Source organism: Chiroxiphia lanceolata, chromosome 1 (assembly GCF_009829145.1).
Source record: "Chiroxiphia lanceolata isolate bChiLan1 chromosome 1, bChiLan1.pri, whole genome shotgun sequence".
NCBI lineage: Eukaryota > Metazoa > Chordata > Aves > Passeriformes > Pipridae > Chiroxiphia > Chiroxiphia lanceolata.
The window spans coordinates 35,730,041-35,749,107 of NC_045637.1; the positions used below are offsets into that span (position 1 = coordinate 35,730,041).

General features: G+C 44.8%; 1 protein-coding gene, 1 long non-coding RNA gene and 1 other non-coding gene across 6 annotated transcripts; all 3 read left to right on the top strand.

Moving 5' to 3' along the window:
- The first annotated feature begins 6,251 nt into the window (after positions 1 to 6,251).
- Positions 6,252 to 13,049, top strand: TCF24 (transcription factor 24). 2 transcript variants are annotated; one of them, XM_032699745.1, is made up of 4 exons: positions 6,252 to 6,320; positions 8,417 to 8,495; positions 9,387 to 9,796; positions 12,090 to 13,049. In XM_032699745.1, exons 3-4 carry the CDS (start codon positions 9,413 to 9,415, stop codon positions 12,201 to 12,203), a joined length of 498 nt encoding a protein of 165 aa, XP_032555636.1. In that variant the 5' UTR covers positions 6,252 to 6,320; positions 8,417 to 8,495; positions 9,387 to 9,412; the 3' UTR covers positions 12,204 to 13,049. The 2 variants fall into 2 exon arrangements, with proteins under 2 accessions (XP_032555636.1, XP_032555627.1); XM_032699736.1 differs by having other exon boundaries at positions 8,421 to 8,495.
- A 2,509-nt stretch (positions 13,050 to 15,558) lies between these two features.
- On the top strand, positions 15,559 to 18,953 carry LOC116782849. 3 transcript variants are annotated; one of them, XR_004355380.1, is made up of 4 exons: positions 15,559 to 15,841; positions 17,280 to 17,422; positions 18,221 to 18,342; positions 18,619 to 18,953. It is a non-coding gene; the product is annotated as an uncharacterized LOC116782849 (long non-coding RNA). The 3 variants fall into 3 exon arrangements; XR_004355379.1 differs by having other exon boundaries at positions 15,560 to 15,820; XR_004355381.1 differs by lacking the exon at positions 15,559 to 15,841 and adding an exon at positions 16,798 to 16,823.
- On the top strand, positions 18,465 to 18,544 carry LOC116781205. Its single transcript, XR_004354809.1, has one exon. It is a non-coding gene; the product is annotated as a small nucleolar RNA SNORD87 (small nucleolar RNA).
- Positions 18,954 to 19,067: the final 114 nt, after the last annotated feature.

Here is a 19,067-nt window from a genome sequence, read left to right on the forward strand (position 1 = left end):
CATATGATACTCAGCCACTACACAGAGACACGTGCATAGTAGAGTCATAGAATCATTAAGGTTGGAAAAGACCTCTAAGATCAAGTACAACCTTTAACCTAACACTGCTGTGTTCACCACTAAACCGTGTCCCCAAGCACCACATCTGCAGATGTTTTTGACACTTCCACGGATGGTAATTCCACCACTTCCCTGGGCAGCCTATTCCAATGCTTGACCACCCTCTCAGTAAAGAAATTTTTCCTAACACCAAATCCAAACCTCCCCTGGTGCAACTTGAGGCTGTTTGCTCTTGTCCTTTCACTTGTTATTTGAGAGAAAAGATCAACCCCCACCTGTCTACAACCTCCTTTCAGATAGTTGTGAAAGGTGATAAGGTGCCCCCTGAGCCTCCTTTGCTCCAGACTAAAGAACCCCTGTTCCCTCAGCCAATCCTCCTAAGACTAGTGCTCCAGACCCTTCACCTGCTCCGCTGCCCTTCTCTGGACACACTCCAGCACCTCAGTGTTCTTGAAGTGAGGGGCCCAGAACTGGACACAGGATTCAAGGAGCAGCCTCACCAGTGCTGAGTATAGGAGGACGATCACTGCCCTGGTCCTGCTGGCCTCACTATTGCTGATACAAGCCAGGATGCCATTGGCCTTCTTGGCCACCTGGGCACACTGCTGGCTCATGTTCAGCCAGCTGTCAATCAGCATCCCCAGGTCCTTTTCTGCTGGGCAGCTTTCCAGCCACTCTGTCCCCAGCCTGTAGTGCTGCCTGGGGTGGTTCTGACCCAAGTGCAGGACCCAGTGCTTAGTCTCATTGAACCTTATACCATTGGTTTCTCCCTTCAAGCAGAAAGGAGCTATTAGCACATGATTTTTGAGAAGATCTGTAGTCCTAAAAAATAATTTCCATCATTTGGATTTTTCCAAGTTCTGGTGAATAATGTGGAACAATTAGGAGAGAAGGCACAAGAAGATTAATGATGTCTGTGCTGGTTAATTTTTGGATTGGGAGTATTACACATTAATTTAACTTGAAATTCTGTTTTAAGTAACTGAGACTTGAGTTTGGCTTCTTTGCACTAGTTTCAGTAATTAAATGAATGCTCAAGACTTCTGATATAGGAAAACTCCAAACCTACAGGTAAGGAAAGGAAAACCCAATTTACAAATTGCCCCTGGAAAAGAAGCCTTTCCTAATGCACTTTCTCTGTATGAATGTCAGCTGAGGATCTTACACTTAAGACCCTCTCTGAAATAAGAAAGGATTTTTTTCCTGAATAAGAAAATCAGGATCTATCTTTTTGCATGCAATGTTGTGTGTATTTTGTTATTGGTTATAAAGATAATTTGATAGAATTGAGTCAAGTAAATTTAACTTTTGCATGCATTTTCCCCCTTGAATAACAAGATCTTTGTCTTCATTGTAAAGAACCAGATTTCCAAAGCTGAGGTAGTAAGTGAGTGGTACTGTAACTCTGAGGTGCCCCATGCTTCTGTTAAACTGTTGTGATTTAACCCCAGCCAACAACTAAGCCCCACACAGCCACTCTCTCACTCCCACACCAGTAGGATTAGGGAGACAATTGGAAGGGGTATAAGCTAGGAAACTAGTGAATTGAGATAAAGGCAGTTAAATAGGAAAAGCAAAAGACACACATGCAAGCAAAGCAAAACAAGGAATTCAATCACCACTTCCAATGGGCAGTCAGGTGTTCAGCCATCCCCAGGAAAGCAGGGTCCCATCACATGCTATGGTTACCTGGAAAGACAAATACCAAACATCTAAACATCCGCCCCCACTTCATATACTGAGCGTGATGTCATATGGTATGGAATGTCCCTTTGGTCAGTTGGAGTCACCTGTCCCAACCTCCCATGCACCCCCAGTGCAACCCCCATGCAACCCATACCAGCCCCTGTGAAGAAAATGAACTCTACCTCAGCCAAAACCAGCACATAAAGCTAGTGAACCATTTGCCTTCAGAATCAGAAAATTCAAAACACTAAATAAAGCTCTTATGTGTAGCTGTCATTGTTAGTCCTGAAATTAATACTAACCGAGAATGATACTTCTTGTTTTAGCTGTTGTCATCAATGATATTCAGATCAAGAAAGACAGAAAAGCATACATCAAAAAAAAGTTCATTCTTGTTTATGCAATTCCCAGAGAAGAATGTCAATACTTTCGGTGAGCATGTTCAAAGTGGCAGCTGCTCGATTGCTGACTCAATGCAGCACATTGGGAAGTTGCCTCCTGATCTCTATGGCGTGGAGTTATCTTTCCATCTTACACTTCCCTCTGCCTTACACACACCCATTTAAAACTGTTTAATGGATCATTAGTATTTCTTAATGTGGGTTATGCTGTGTAAGCCATCTAAAAAGCATGGCTTATTTTCCATAGGTTCTGAGTATTTCTGGATTAAAGATTTTACTTTCTTGTATGTTAAATAAAACATTGAAGACTTGAATTAATTACTTCCAATCCAACAAAGGCCATGGGGTTTCACACAGAGAATCCCACAGCTAAGCAACTCATATCCAGCTAAAGCAAACCCCTACCAAAATCTTCCTCTGATGAAACAGCAAAGTGGGTCTTGTTTTCACTCTGGATCTACTCTCCCTCTCACTTTTTATATTCCATAATAGTTTGGCTACATCCCAGCTGCATACATGTATCATCAGGCCTATACTTTGGCCTGCCCTAAACCCCTGCATCTGAAGTCTGCAACTGCCCTTAAGTAAAATCATCCACACTGTCATTTGATGCATAAATATTCACACTTCTCTAGCTCCAGTAAAGCCTGCTCAGCTCTCACTGCTCACTCACACCAGCTACAATACTGTGCTTCTCACATGGCCACTACCAAAGGGAAAATGGAGGACCAGACCTGTTGTGGTTCTCCTTACCTTTCCTTGTTCTCTTTACCTCTTTACCTTTCCTTGTTCTCTTTACCTCTTTACCTTTCCTTGTTCTCATTCTTTGCTTAGAATGAGAACAGCTGAGTTTACAGAGACCCTTCCAGATTGAACATGTACAAGAGAACAGTTTAGAAGTATTTCCTTAAATATGTGTGGGTCTGAAATGGAATTATGGTGGGATCTCAGTAACTCTAAATCTTTAAAAAAATCCCTTGATACTATGCCCTAACACTTATGTACACACCCATACACTAGAATGGAGCCCTTCTGATATGTATTTTAGATGTATTTTGAAAGTAATTATTACTGAGAAAATACAGTAAAAGGTTTATTGCTACACTGTGATGTAATGTATTTAACATAACTGCAGAATATGCTATGGTTCTACAATACACCATATTCTACAATTCAAATATCAACATGGTATTTGAAACAAAAGGAAAAAGGATATAATTGGAAATGTTCAAAATACTTGCTTGGCTTTGGAATGCATTCCCATTATAAACACGGAGATTTCCCCAAGAAGCAGAAGTTCTGAATTTCAACATATTTTTATTCTTCTGTGGCTGTGTCCTGCCTTTTATTTGCTCCTGGGCTAGAGCTGGAATCTGTGGGACTTGACCAGATACAGTCCATGTGTGGCTTCATGCAGGAATGGTTTTATCTGGACAAGTGACATTTCTACTAGTCCATCAGACACCCATAACCAGTAGGCAAATACACTTGAGAAACCCTTATACAGTAATGGGAATGAGATAAAATTAAAAAATTGGAAAGAAATACCCTCAATGTTCATGCTGAATTGTAGCTATAAAACCAGAGAATAATTTGACATGAAGGGAGCAGAGTGTACCTGGAAAAATATCACTCTGTCTCTGGTAGAAATTTTTCTTACCTAAATCATGCTGAAAATCTGGCTCTTTTGTGGCTCTGGCATTTCTCAGATTTGAAATGTACTTTTGAAGGTAAGGCAGGAAAGTAATTCTCAGTCATTTGGGAAAAAAGAAGAAGAAACAGCTGCAGCAGCTTGTTACAGTTTTAGACTTAAATAGTGTGTTGATAGAAGAAAATCACTAGATGTCTTTGTGGTTATAATGGTGGAGTCGTCTGGTGGGAGAAGATCTTCATGGACCAAAGAACAACTATTTCTACCTTTATATGTCCTTGAGGTTTTTTTAAATATATCTGAAGCACCTCTTTTATGGTAACAGGGTTAGCAGCCAGGGTGGTGTCTCCAAACTCTGACCACAAATCTCACCATGCCACTTCCCTAAGTGCACTCTGCAGCAAGCTGGTTTTGGCGCTGTCAAAAAGACAGTAATGGGAATTCCATCACCACTTTTCTTCCAGCTCTTTTCATTGGATTTCCTGCACTGAGGCAGAACACAGTGTGTGTACAGTGGGAAAGCCAAAAAAACACATAATATTGTGTCATCAATTACATCAGAGCAGAGAAGAAGAGCACGACACTAGAGATCTGCTAATTTAGGGTGGCTGGGAAGTCCTGGGCAGTTGGGACACCTGCTGTTCTCTGTCAGTGACATGGCTAAGTGTCCCATAGCCTAGTGAGAACACCTCTTTGGGGAGGCACTTGGACAGGCAAACTGAGGACACCTCCCTGGGGGATGGGTCTGGGGTACCCCAGACTTGTGTGCTGGACCCAGTCAGCGCATGTTCGATGCTTACAGAATGACAGAGGAGCCCCAGTGGAACTGGAGCTGGAAGGCAAGTCTCCCTGCTCCCCAGGGAGTCTGGGGTCAGTTCTCCCACATCACACCACAGTGAGGATGTTTGAGTATAATTTTAAGGACATGTCCAAGCTTGCCTGAGCCCCAGAGGCTGGCTGAGCATAGAGGTGTCCGGCTGCAGAGAGGATTCAGCAATTCTCACTTGGGCTGGAGGCAGTGTTGGAAACCTCGAGGCCAAAACGTGGCTCAGCACAGCTGCTTGGAGATACCTCCCTGTCACCCAGGGAACCCCAACCTTCACTCTTTTGGGCCTCGGGAGGCCAAAGAATGGTTTGTGGTGCAGGTGAAGTCCATCATCGTGGTCTTGTACATACCGACAGAGTAGCTTTTGAAAGAGTAGCCCGTGATGGACGAAGGGAACCCCCCCCGAGACTGCCAGCGTCAGGCAAAGGTAAACGTTGACACACAGTTTCAGTTTTAGTTCCGTTTAATTTAGAATTTAGTACTTAAATTCAGAACCTTTAGAAAAGCCGACAGCATCCCTCGTCGGCCAGCCCTCTCCGCCCGGCGGACGCGGCCCCGCGGTGCTGTGGGTACCAGCCCGAGAGCACAAAGGCTGGCAGGGCCTGGGCGGGGCGGTGGGCGCCGGGCAGGGCAGAGGTCCAACCCGCGGGCAGCCCCTGCTCGTAGCCCTCAGCGCGGCGATGGTGGAACGTCGGGCTGGAGCGTTTTCCTGGCACGGCCCGGCGACCGCGGCGGGCGCTCTCCGGGCACTGCCAGGCCGGGGCCGGGGCGGAGGGCAGGTGTCCGACGCGGCTGCCCCCGCCGGGTCCTCACCGGGCTTGTCCCTTACCGGGACTTCCAATTATCGCTGAAGCTTAAGTCCTTAATTTTCTTGGCTGCAAACCCGGTAACGAATCGCTCAGACTTTGTTTTTCCACTGCTCCCGAGGCTTGATTTATTGTGTCTCTGTTATCGCACAATCGGGCTTCGTTCCAAATGTTATTCTGAGCTAATTCTATATCCCGGTATTTATTTTGACTGTCCCTTCTCATTAGCGTTGCTGATTTTTATTCGCTCCCCGTTCCCTGTCAAATCCCCCTCTTTACCCGCCCGGGCTCGCCTCATCCCGTTCGTGTTTCCATCCCGCGTTGGACCCACGCGTGTGGGTCGGGCCCCCGAGCGGTGCCTGGGCAGCCACGACCCCGCTCCCTCCGCGCGTCTCACCCGGGGGAACCCTCTCGGCCCCGGGAACCTCAGCGAGCCGGAGAAGCGGCGGCGGAGCGGGGAGAAAGGACTTGCTTTTAGCAGGGCATCGCCCGCGCTCCCAGCCCAGAGATTAAATTTCTCTCCTCCAGCAAAACCGTTACTTTATCCTAAGAAAAACAGCGCGGACGGGGCGAGCGGCGGCGGGACCCGCACGGACCCGGGGCCGGGCCGGCGGAGGGCGGGGAGCGAGGGGAGCGTGGGGCGCTGCCGCCCCCCGACAGCTCCGTGATTGATGACCCACCCGCCCGGGAAGGGGCGGTCGCTGCCGCCCGGGCTGGCGGGGGGAGCCCGGCGGCCAGGTGCGACCCAGTCCCGCTGCATCCACCGCCGCGACGGCTTATAAGCGGCGCCGCGGGGCCGGACGGGGCGCGACGGGACGGGACGGGACGGGAGAGGAGAAGGAACGGAGCGGGCTGCGCCGGGCTGTCCCGCTCCGCACTGGGCGGGAACGGTAAGTTCATCCCGGGCCGGGCACTGCGAGCTCCTGCCAGATCGCGGGGAGCCGCGTTCGCCCGGCGGGGTGTGGGACGGGGACGCAGCAGCCGCCGCGTCCCGCACCCCTGGGCAGCCGGCGAGGGTCACCGCGAGCTCCTCAGTGAGCGCCGGTGCTACCCTCGCACATCGTAAGGCAAGTTTCTATTTCCCTGCGCCACAGAAAGGATTTTCCTTACCTGTTACCAGAGTAATGCAGAGGGCAAGGTCTTTTTAAAACCGATGCAAAATAATTCACTATATTCCCCCCCCCTCCGCCCCCCCCCCAAGGAACAACAGAAAAGTTTAACTGAGGTTTCCACCCGTTTCTTTTCAGCCTATGTGCTCTGCTCTGGCGTTTTCCATCTTTTCCTTGTCTGTGTGGGCAGGTTGCCTTCATTGCCGTTTCGTTCACATGGAATGCTAGACAAAAATAAGTGTCGTGCCGGTTGTTTTGGTAAAAGATTTTAAACCAATTATGTCTCTGTAATGTCATGTTAAAACACAAATGTGTCTGCCCGCATTAGAAATACTGCACTAGAAATGCTTTAGAAACAATACAAATACTTTAACTTACTTTCGCAGCCCCAGTTCTCTCTGCACATCAGGCGGCAAGTGGGTGTTTGCAAAAATTCGCGACTGTTTAAAAAACAACCCTCTTTCTTGTAAAATTCTGAAGGGAAGATGACTGTTGCCCAGAGGCGTTTTATTTACTTTAGTTTTCAGCAGCATTTTTTGGATCATGAGGTTTTGGTGACTCCTGGGTTTGTGGTGAGCACAGCACCCAGAGTGTGGGTCCTGATCACACCGGGGAGAAGAGTGATGCTACCCAGTCCCAGCGTGCAACAGAGGAGATCCTGGTGCAGGAATCACCGTGGTTTGGCTACACATATCTACATACCTACAGCAGATCCTGTGTTTCTGCGTAGCAGATTTTCACAGATCATTTGCTGTTTGTACTTGATAAGAAGTCTGACAGCGACTTCTAAATTTCTGGAGAAATTTAATTCAGAGTGAAATCTCTGATTTCCACAGATGAAACCTTTTACGTTTTTTTAATATAGGCCTAGGATTTCATCTGATGTAGATGTGAATCTCCTAAAACAGAAACTCCTACTCCAAGGGGCACCCAAGGAGATGAGGCTTTTAGGTACGTGCATTACTGTGTAGTATTCCAGTTCTAAATCTGGTTATACACCAGCACGGTGAAATCAAAACTGTGTGTAAATCAACCTTAGTCATGTATTTCATCGGAGGAGTAGGTATTTTTACAAACTCAGTCTGTCCACATCCTTGGATATTCTGGACTTCTCCAGTAATCAGGGAAGACTTCCTTGTATCAGTGGGAATTAGATGGTATGGCAAATGAAAAGTCCTGCTGACAAACATAAACTTCTGCCAGTTTTCATGATTGTCTTAATGATTGTCTTTATGTCATCTCTGCAATGATAATTTTTTTTAAACTAAAATGCATCCAGATCTGACTGTGCCTGACACAATGAGAAAACACCAAGAAAAAAGCACATAGGATTTTTTTATTTTAAGCTAGAGGCTAGGACCGTTTTTCAGACCTTGCTCTAGACAAGCTCATGTAGTCTTAATGTGAGCTTTATTTTATATCAATCACAAATACTACAAGAAAAAAGAAGAGTGACATTTTTTTCTCTTTGGTTTACAGCTACAATGTGCACAGAATATTTCACAAATAATTTCAGTCTAACCTGTACTGATATTGAAGAGACCATGACATGATAAAACTGTGAACCAGATTAACATCAAATTAAGCACAATAGAAATAATAACCTGAATAATAATCACCTGAAATAATAACTATAATAATATCTTATAAATACCATCAAAGTATTGCAAAAAGGATTGTTTAGAAACCTTTCCTTGTTTTTGCTAGAAATCTTTGACTTCAGGGTGTGCTGGAAATGCTTTGCAAAATCAAGACCCAGTTCTTGTAAATTTAGATCTTCAGTCATTTATGTGTATCCATTTTATTTAAAATTTTAATATTACATAGTTTTTTTATGAAATTAAAAGGTTTAATAACTTGTCCTTGCCCTTGTCTAGCCAGACTGTCACAGAAACACCTGAAAGCTGAAATCTGGGACTACCAGGAGGGCTGCTTGACTGAGGACAACAGGATCAGGTATTATTCCAGCTAAGAAGTGCTACACTTTGGGGAATATTGATCGAGGAACTGAATTAATTAAAAGATTTTGAGTTGTATTACAGGCAGAACTGACTGACCAGCTTTTCTGAAAGCTGGGAAAAGACCTTGTGGACATTATTTTCAGCTTTGCTCAAAATAAGTTTTTTGTCATTGTTTTCAAAAGGTTCTCTTGCCCTCCAATGGCTATAATAGAGGTTAAAAGATTCTTTTGAAATTCGAAAATGTAGATGATACAGAACAAGCACAGAAATTATTTTAGTAACATTAGGGGTGGGACGACAGGAAAAGTCAGTTCCTGATCCTCTAAAATTATGGACCAAATTTTGCCTTTCAAAAGCTGAGTCCACGCTCTGTGGCTCCACTTATTGCTGCATCTGAAAATTATATTTTTCTTTCTCTAATCCATGAAGCACTGATCACCTGTGAGACTGTTGATAAAATAATTGCAGCTAAATAGAAAATATATAAATAATCCCACATCCCAAACCATACAAAGAATATGTTTTAAAAATTGCCTTTAGCCTAATTTTTAGTAATTTGCAAACGGAAACCACTGTGTCAGTGCTGCTGAGCGCTGCCTGTTGGATTTTCTCAGAAGCCATTTCTGGGCTACGAGTAACAAAAAATTTGCTCAGTGTAATACTTTCAAAAAAAAAATTATTAAATCCCAATCATTGAAGAGTTTAACTTCTGTTTCTCTGCCTCTGTGAAACCAAATTTGTAAGCAGCCAGTAGAAAAGCAGCTCGCACAGCTGCATCCCAGCTTTTCCTGGCACAGGCAGCGCTTGCATTTCTGATCATCTTTGTTTTTAGAGAGTTTCGGCGCACTGTAGCAGCTGCCCTTAGAGATGCTCTTGTTGCTTGCAGGACCCTCCCTGCCAGGGAAGTCACCAATGGACTGTGGACACTTAGCTGGCAGCAGCGAGGAGATCTCCAGCCCGGGCGTAGAGCCCGATTCCCTGCTGCCTTCTGCTGCCGGCGGCAATTCCTGCCCTCCCTTGGTGGGTGGGCAGCGGGCTGGGGCACCCCCGGGCCGACCTGCGGCCGCCAACGCCGCTCGGGAGCGCAGCCGGGTCCAGACCCTGCGCCACGCCTTCCTCGAGCTGCAGAAGACTCTCCCCTCGGTGCCGCCCGACACCAAGCTCTCCAAGCTGGATGTGCTCCTTCTGGCCACCACCTATATCGCGCACCTCACTCGCAGCCTGCAGGATGAAGAGGAGTCACCGGGAGAGGGCTTGGGCACCCTCCGAGGGGATGGATATCTCCACCCTGTCAAGGTAGGAGGGCTGAGCAGCAGCTACCACCTTCTGTCAGTGGAGAAGTACATCGGCCTTAGATATGTAGATGAAACTAAAGATTTCAAACTCATGTATTGTTGGTAGAGGTAATACATGAAAATCCTGTCTGGACCAACCATTGTGCTTAGGTGCTAGAGGCCTGGTGGAAATATTTTGGAGCTTTGTCCCTCCAGCTTCAGGGATTTTGCACCAAAATATCAAATATAATGTAGGTCCAAACTTAGTGGGACTTGGTCCCTTGGAATTGAAGGCAGAGGGCAGCACCAGAGGAGTACTGGCACCTCCTTGTTCCCAATATGGAAACCTTGGTGGTCTCCCACCAGACCCATTGGATTCTGCTGGTGTTTGTGGTGAGGTGATGCGCGGTCCCGCAGCAGTGACCCCAGCCACGGCTGAGCCTGCTCTTCTTCTCCTGCCGAGGCAGCCACAGTATGGAAGGTGGCATTAATTACCAGCCATGCGTTAATTCCTTCCATAAAAGTGCTTTTATGAAGCATTTATTTTGTCTAGTTGGTATATAGTCTTCCCTTCGTCAAAAAAATCACAGTGATACAGAAGTAATGAGAAAGGGGAACTGCTCTTGGAGAGGGCCTGGGGCTGGAAACTGTTTCCAAATGCATTGCTCACTGACTGATGGGGCTCAAATACCACAGGATATTTTCTTTGGCACTGGTCACAGGGAATGATTTAGAGCGCTGGGGTGTTTTCTTTTCTTTTTTCTTTTTTTTTTTTTTAAGAGTCTGAATTCAGAATGATTTAAGTTAAATTTGTGAAGTAATCTCTAATTTCTATAAAGTGCCTAATTCACAGGGAGTTCCTTGTTCACAGTGTTGGTTGCTGTAAAAAGCATGATGTGAATGCAGGCTTCTGGGGCCATTTAAATGATTAGCAGGCCCATTAAGAAAGCAAAACCCCTACATCAACTAGAAGATGGCTATAATTTAAGTAAAAAAATATTATTATGTATTTCAAAATAAGTTCAAAATAGCTTCTGTTAGTTTCCTCAGTCAAAGGACACAAGCACACTTTGTCAGCTGCCAACTACTAATGGCAGAAAAATACTTTTAAATAGCTGCTACAGCAGTTAAGTGATCCAGATGCACATTTCCCAGGTTACTGGAATAGAGCAATATTGCATTCAATTAAGCAATTATTTTTTATAATTTTATTTATATCTCATTTAAATGCATCTAGTTTTGAGATTCTATCAGCCTAACCAATATTTCTACTATTCCTGGTGGTAAGTGCATTTTTTTAGTTGGCACTGGATGAAAGTGTCACAAACAAATCCTAGCAGGTGCTTCAAAAACCCCAAAGTGCAGGTTATGAGACAACCTGTACAGATAAAGACTTTAACTGCACTGATATACCAAGTACAGTAAATGCAATTAGTGAGAAAAGTAAAATATTCAAGTACAGTTGTGTGTACACCAAATGAAAAATATAATTAATGACTAAACTCAGATGTCTCATTGGTGACAAACCCATAACATCATACTTGAAACAAAATTACTAAATGAGATCGTACAGTCTTTCCAAGTCAGAATATGCTGCTGCTCTAGTCTTTAAATAAAAGAGCTCAGATGTAACTGCAGTATTAAGCTTCTCTTACCCAGAGGTGCAGGTCTGTTTGCAGTAAATAATTTGCTGGGGTTAAGAAACTCAAGATGTCAGAGTAAGTTTTTAACACCAGGGTAATTGATGATTCCAAAAATCAGTGAGTGGAAAGATTAATTGTCGCATCTGAAATCACTGAACAAGAAGCTGCCAGTGTTGCCAAGGAGCAACCACATTCAATTCCCTTTACCACACAGTTTTTAGCAGCCCCTGTGCTGTGGTCAGTGTTGTGGGAGTTGGCACAGATGAGTGTGCACATAGGGCTGCAATCCCTGCAGGTGCAGGTGTATCCCCATAGTATCCCTAGTGCCTTGAAAAGGAACGTTTTGTTTTACTCTAATGGAACACCCACAACACAAACTGTGCGAGGATGACTGACCAGCACAGGCTGCTCCTGTCTGCTGGATCACAGCGGGGCTGGGACCTGTGCCTTGAGATTAATTACCAAAGCAAATATCCAGGCTGAGGCTTCCTTACCAAGCTCCTAATATTTTCCAACAAATGACAAAATGGGAAATGTCTGGTGATAGCAATAATTTCCTATTTTCTCGTACTGTGATTCCATCAACACTTTTCCATCAGCTGTGCTGAGAACTGCAGTCAGAGTGCAAAGCTCCCAGGTATCTCAGCTCTGTGCTTGTCTCCTCTCTTACAGAAGTGGCCCATGCGTTCCAGGTTATACATTGGAGCCACAGGACAGTTTCTGACTCACTCGGCACAAGGAGACAGCGCAAACCATGGGGAAACATCAACAACTTCACAAATCTAATCTCCCTTCTTGCTTCTAAAAAAATTGTTATTTATTACACCTTATATATATATTTAAGTTAAAAAATAATATCTATAGACAAACCATAATTCCTGAAATACTGTTTGTGGAGGAGAATGAACTGATTCTTAAATGTAATTAATACCTCATTAACATGATGCATTTCTATCAGAGGACATTGCTGGGATCTGAATGAGGGGATCTGGAGGTGGCAACTGCAGCCACCAACAGGAGCAGCAGCCCAAAGGCAGAGCTGCCAGCAGAGTAGGTATCCTTGTTCCCTCTGGGACAAGTGCTGAGGAAAAGAGAAGGAGCAGTGGTACTGACCAAGTAGAGAGTAATACAGGCTTGTGTGACAGGCAAAGGGCAAGTCTAGAAATAGCAGTTGCAATCCCACATGCACTTTCTCCACTGCTTAAAGCTGGTGGCAGAAGTCCCCCTGACCACAGCCATCAGGTCAGAGCTTTACCCTTCAGATAATCCGACATGTATGTAGCTATTGCTGGAAATGTGAATGCATGTTCACCTCAAGTAAAAATGTAATGAAACCTGTGTTGCACACAGCACTGTATGTGGCAGCTGTGTGTTGGGCACTGCTTGTATCCATCCATAGGATTGTGCTGCATGTTATGGGGTTTAATGTGTGTTTGTTACCCCGGCACAGCTATGTGTCTGCTCACAATACCATGGCTTTCAGCGGGTTCACATATTGATGCAAATGAGCCCAAAGTGTTGGCTTGTTCATAGCACACTTGTTCACTTAAATATCTTCTATATTTAGGCAAGAAAAGTTGAAACTATATGCACATATGTCATCTGATGTATCTGTTCTGTAAAACACTGTACTTCTCATATGGTTTGTTATTGCTGAGGTAAACATTCTATTAAATACTATTCAATGAACATTATATCTTTTCTCAGTTCCAAAATCTGTATCAGTTTCTCATTGTACAGGACCAATAGTTTCTAATAGTAATATTCTGCATTTATAGATGCTGTCTTCTTTCTGAGGGCTTTACAGTTTAAATTTAAAAATGACATTTAGGAAAACTAAAATACTAGCCAGACCAGCTTTCATTAAAAAAGTATGGTAAAATCTGGGGCTCTCCAGCACCCTGGCAGCATTCTGAGCTTTTAACAAGATCGTTCTTTTAAATGGTAAACATACTTTTAATATTTTGAATACATTCAATATATATATTTATTTTAGGCATATTATTTACAATTGTAAGTGGTTTATTAGAAGATGATTATTATATAGCCAGAGCAACATGCAATATAAAAGGTACGGCATTTTGTGAACAAATTAAGTACAAAAGGGCAGTTTTGCGTAGAAAAGAATCTGCTCATAGAGGATTGTCTGACTTTCAAGAACTGTACGTACTTTCCATAGTAGTAAAAAGTGGGTTAGCACAACCTCTTGTTAGTGGGACAGCTGTTTGTACCTGGAGTTATTAACAGGCAGATGTGAAGGAGTGGCAAAGGGGGTGATAATCAAGATGAAGGCATGAGAGGACAGTGAGGGATTCCAGGAGGATTACACCCTGCACAAGATGAGGGTGTAAAACACAGATTGCACTTCAGAAGCACAGAGAATTCAAACCAGTTTTGTATGTCACTGAGATGTAAAGGAATCCATCAGACCAGGGGAAAAAGGGCAAGTGAAACCTCAGCTGGCAGTCCATGTCCAACCTGAGCTGCTCTGTGCAGCAACCACCTGATAGTAAAAACAAGATGTGGATGAATTGTGCATAATAGAATGGTATGGGGAGAACACAAAGAGGGATGATGCTTTTCATCAGCTGCATGTGCTTACCTAGCTCAGAGGTGCTGGTTACTTCATAGGTTCTTAAATAATACACCTGGAAGGGACAGAATTCAAGAAGGGAAAAAAAAAAAAAGACAGCTCCCTGGTTTTAAAGGCTTCTTCCTTTAAATGTAACTGAAAGATTCTGACTGCTTATCCATGAAGTAGAGGTTCAGCTTGGGTACCAGGAAGAATTTCTTCACAGAAAGTTTGTTAAGCATTGGAATGGGCTGCCCGGGGAGGTGGTGGAGTCACCATTCCTAGAGGTGTTCGAGAAAAGACTGGACATGCCACTTAGTGCCATGGTCTACTTGACAAGGTGGTGATCGGTCAAAGGTTGGACTCAGTCTTTTCTGACCTGTGATTAAGCATGGAAAATTGACAATAGTAAAGGTCAAAAACATGGAAAGTTAAGAATGGATGGCACAGAGAACACATCTTTACTCTGAAACTTATCACCGAGTTGCAAGATCAGTATCAGTTTCTCATTGTACATGATAATATTCTGAATTTATAGATGCTTCTTTCTGAAGACTTCAGTTTAAATTTTAAAATGACATTTAGGAAAAAAAGGAAAACAAAAATACTAGCCAGAGCAACTTTCAATAAAAACATACGGTAAAATCTGGAGCTCTCCACCACCCCTGCAGTATTCACAATGGAGAATTTACAATGCTCAGAAGACAGCCAGAGGATCGGAGCAGCAAATATTTTAGCTACTTTGTACCCACAACATTTGCAGAAATTGTGGCCACATCCGTAGGACTTTACCAGCATTTTATAGACTTATTAAAAGCCAATAAGAATATGCAGAATTACAGCAGCAGTTTTTCATTTGAGAAGAACTCCCCATACTTATGAGTTGGGATTTTTTTTTTTCATTGAGACATATTCTGCATTAGAATTTTTACTCCTTTCCTTCCAGAACCAAGACACCAGGCAAGGCAACCCACTCCCTTCGACCAGCACGAGAGCTCTTGTCTACCAGCAATTTACACACCAGGATCACAACAGAGCCCCTAAGCCTGTTCGTTTAAAACATGTTTGGTTCTACTATTACAACTTCCTAGGAACAGTTAATATCCTCGTATGCTGAAATACAACAGTTTGGCATTTAGCACTGAAAATATGCAAGGCCTTAGGAATAAAAGTGTACAATGTTTACACACTGCTATCAAAAGGTGACATTTTTCATGGAGTAATCTAAAAGATCTCGGTTTATTGTCAGCACAGCTTTTCCCTCTGAGGGATGGGGAAGGTGAATTTCCCATGGCCACACGCAAACACCCCGCCCGTATAAAGCTGGCTGCGTAGGGACCTATTTTTCCTGGTGCTCGCGGCTGTGACCCAGCCCCGTGCCCTGCGGTCACGCATTGCTCCTGCTCAAGACACACAACCGGCCACTCACAGCTTTTTTTCCCCCTTTTCCCTGTGCGCGCGCAGCCGGAAAGCGCCGCGCGCCCGTCCCGCCCCCGCCGCGCGGAGTATTTAGGGAGATCCCGCCACAGGAGCTTCCTCTTCCACGCGGCCCGCGGCACCCGGGGAGGGAAGTGGAGCCGAGCGGCACCGGAGCGACCGCGTCTGCCCGCCCGGGACTCGGCGTGGGTGGAAGGGCGGATGGATGCGGCGGGACCTGGCCCGCGTTTGCGGTGGCCGTGCCCCCCGGGAGCGCCCTTCCACGGGGATCCCGTGATGGCGAGGGGCGCCCGGGGGCGGGGGTTGCCCGTGTGCGGCGGCTCTGTGGCTTCTGAGCTGTTCCTCTGTGCCTCGGCCTCCGGCGTGGGAGCGGCAGCCTGGGAAGCCGAGTCTGGTGAATACAGATTGAAAGAGGGTACAAATGGGCACAAATTGAAAGAGGGGAAATTTAGGTTAGATACTGGAGGGAAATTCTTTACTGTGGGGTGGTGAGGCACTGGAACAGGGTAGTTGTGGATGCTCCAACCCTGCCAGTGTTCAAAGCCAGGTCGAATAAGACCTTGAGCATACTGATCTAGTGGGAGGTGTCCTGCCTGTGGGAGGTGTCCCTGCCCATGGCAGGGCATTTGGGACTAGATGAACTTTAAGGCCTACCCCAGTTCCTTAACATCCTGTGATTCTGTGATCCCGCTCCGCCGGGGCGGCCGTGCCGATCCCCCGGCAGCCACACGGTGCTGTTTCGCTGTCCATGGGGTGTGAGAGCCACTCGAGCTCTGCTGTACTCCTTCGAGCAGTTCCTCGGCTTGGCAGTCCAAGCACATGCTCGTCTGAACAGCAGAACAACAGCTCGTCTTTTCAGAGGAATCAGACACTCCAGTCTTTCAAAGGAAATAGAAATGCCCCCAGCCGTTTAATGTGAGAAATCCCGTCCTGGCAGGCCAGAGCAATGGCTGTAATCTCAAGAGTTGCAGGGATGGTTTGCTGGCGCTTTTCTAAACAAAGCCATCACTTGAAAGAGGAGTGACTGTCATGCTGTTGTGAGCATGTCCTTGCCGGGGTGCTGGAGTGGCTCTGCTCATGCTGACATTCCACCCACCCAGGCTTCCCAGGAGTGTGGCAGGCATGTGAGACTGAGATGGACATAATTAGCGTGTGCCACTCCCCTGGCAAAGCCGTGGTGGTTACTTCAAGCTACCTCTTGGCTCATCTAGTCTTAAAAGGAATGACAGATTTGACAACTGAAGACACTTGGTTTTGCTGACAGATCGTTCTCATCAGCAAATGCATGTCCTAATTCTAAAGATAAATTACCTTCTTTTTCCTTTAGGGAATTTGATAAGTGTTGTATGGTGACCCTGACCATGCCCTTTTTGGGTTGTAGGCACAGATCCAGAATGGTGGGTTCTGGCAGGGACAGGACCTCAGGGGTCTCGGCAGCCTCTGGGGTAATGCTCTCCTACCAGGACTGCAGTGTGAGCACTGACCTCAACTCAACTGGTGGTAAAACATCAGTGAGTTCCCCAGAGTGTGGCACGTAAACTGAGGTTAAAGGCTGTAACCTGCCAAGGTGCTCCTCTCCCCAGCCATGGCTCTTCATTAGGAGCAGTGTAGTTGTCCTGCAATCAGTCATTCCTCACACTGCAGCTTGCTTTAGGAAAACGGTTGTGCCTCTGCTTAACCTTGTTCTCATCTGATGCTCTCTGTAGTTTTCTCCCCAGGTAATTATAAAGGGAGCATGTGGTTGGTATTTCTTTGTCTGGCTTACTGTCCCCAAGGAAGTGTTAATGCTTTGTGCTACTGGCTCAGCAGTGGAGTTCTCTGAATCAAACATCTGCTTCTTTTCATTGTTTTAGGCAGGAAGTGAAGTTCAACATGAGTTTGTTACTGGCTTTGAGAATCTTCAGTCTGGACACTGCCATGCAGTTGCCTTGCAAGCAGAAAGATGTCACGTGAATTCTAGAGCTACAGAAGTAAATATTTTGTACTGTACTTAAAGGTGCTGAGAGAGAAGCTTCTAGATCTAGAGTTCTGAAGCTGTTTAATGGCTTGCAAGTTCTCTTACAGATGGAACAGAACTACATATGATTGCATGTAGTAAGGCTGAGGTTGAAAGTTAACAAAAGGTATTATGACAGCTGTAAAATCTCTAAGACTTGCTCCCCAGAACAAAGCAGGTGCAATCCAATAATCCTGAAGGAATCAGAGAGTTTTGTAATAACATCAGAGAAATTTGTTTTAAACTGGGGAGAGAAACATGAGTTCTGATTTGAGGAAGTAACAGACGCTAGTTGGAAGTGAGAGACTGAAGTGAAGAACAGTGTGTTCAGATCACCATCCCTGGCACTTACCCATGTCAGACTTGGAATATATTTCAAAGGGAAAAGCGACTACGGTACTGAACTTTACCTCTGGAAAGATACTTGGCATCTGGGGCTTGAATGTAACAACAGGGAGAGTCCTGGATTTCTGTGCCCAAAGAGAGCTTTTTTTGTCTTGTTCCTGGCTATACTGAATTCGTTCTGTGGTTAGCAGTTAAAACAAAGGGTCTGCTTCTGCTTATGGAAGCACACCCCTTGAGACAAACATAACCAATTCCCTTGTATTTCATACCTGGAAAAAGTGACACCAGTCTTACCAGGGGCAGGAACTTGCTGGCATGATGATGATGACTCTTTGCCGTTTACCCAGCTGAATGTTCTGATGAGCAGTGGTCTATCTGATGTGCCAGCCAACTGTAGGATTTTTACAGTTTGATTTGCTCCTGTCATTTCTGATGTTACGTATTCTTTTAAAGGTGACATCAGATGACCATCTCCACTGTCTCCCAGCCTTGTGTATGCACTCAGAGCCAACAGTAGAGTCCACTGCTAGTCTTCCCATTTTTGCTTAAGAGATCATGGGAGAGACTGTGGAGAGGTAAGGATAAAATGTCGTGCTCTTTTTGCAGGATGTTTTTTTTTCTGAAGAATACTCATTCCTTAATATGGCTCCTCAAAACTAGTGATTTCTAAAGGAATTCTATTTCAGTCTATTATTTTGCTGGCATAATGATGAGAACCTTTGCCGTTTACCCATCTGAAGGGTTTTTGATGTGTATCTTTGAATCTGAAATGCCAGTGAAAGTAATAACTTTGTATAAAGATGGATTAAGGGTACAGAAAACTAACTTTTTTAAATTATCATTGCTCCTAGCTTGAAAAGAGCAGCCTGGAATGTGGAGTTTTAATGCACTTGGAAATGCTTCTGTGGCCCTTCCTGCTTCTCAGAAATACCACTTGATTCAATAATATTGCAGAGAAGTACCTGTTTGCTGAATATGTCTGAATAATCCTGGAATGAAGTTCAGCTGAGAGTGTCACTCTGGAAAGGGAACTGGCCTTAGAACTTGGTATGAATATTTGAGTGTATCAAATAAATGGATTAAAAGTGAATACAGCAAGGGTTAAAACATGTAGGAAAACTCATTATCTTGGCTAAAGTGTTTACAATGTTAGTAGTGGGTATGAATAAAATCTTGGATTTCTGTTTTCAGTGACTCTGTTTTTTGTTGAGGGTATGGGAACAGTAGCACTGTGATACTGCTGAATGACATTCTGTATAGGATTCACACAAGCCTTAAATATTCAGCTTGTCCAGATTGA

Bases quoted from the DNA above. Each gene is read 5' to 3' on its own strand.
- TCF24 (XM_032699745.1), top strand. From the start codon at position 9,413: ATGGACTGTGGACACTTAGCTGGCAGCAGCGAGGAGATCTCCAGCCCG. The intron at 9,797-12,089 runs GTAGGAGGGCTG...CCTCTCTTACAG, and splicing joins GATATCTCCACCCTGTCAAG to AAGTGGCCCATGCGTTCCAG.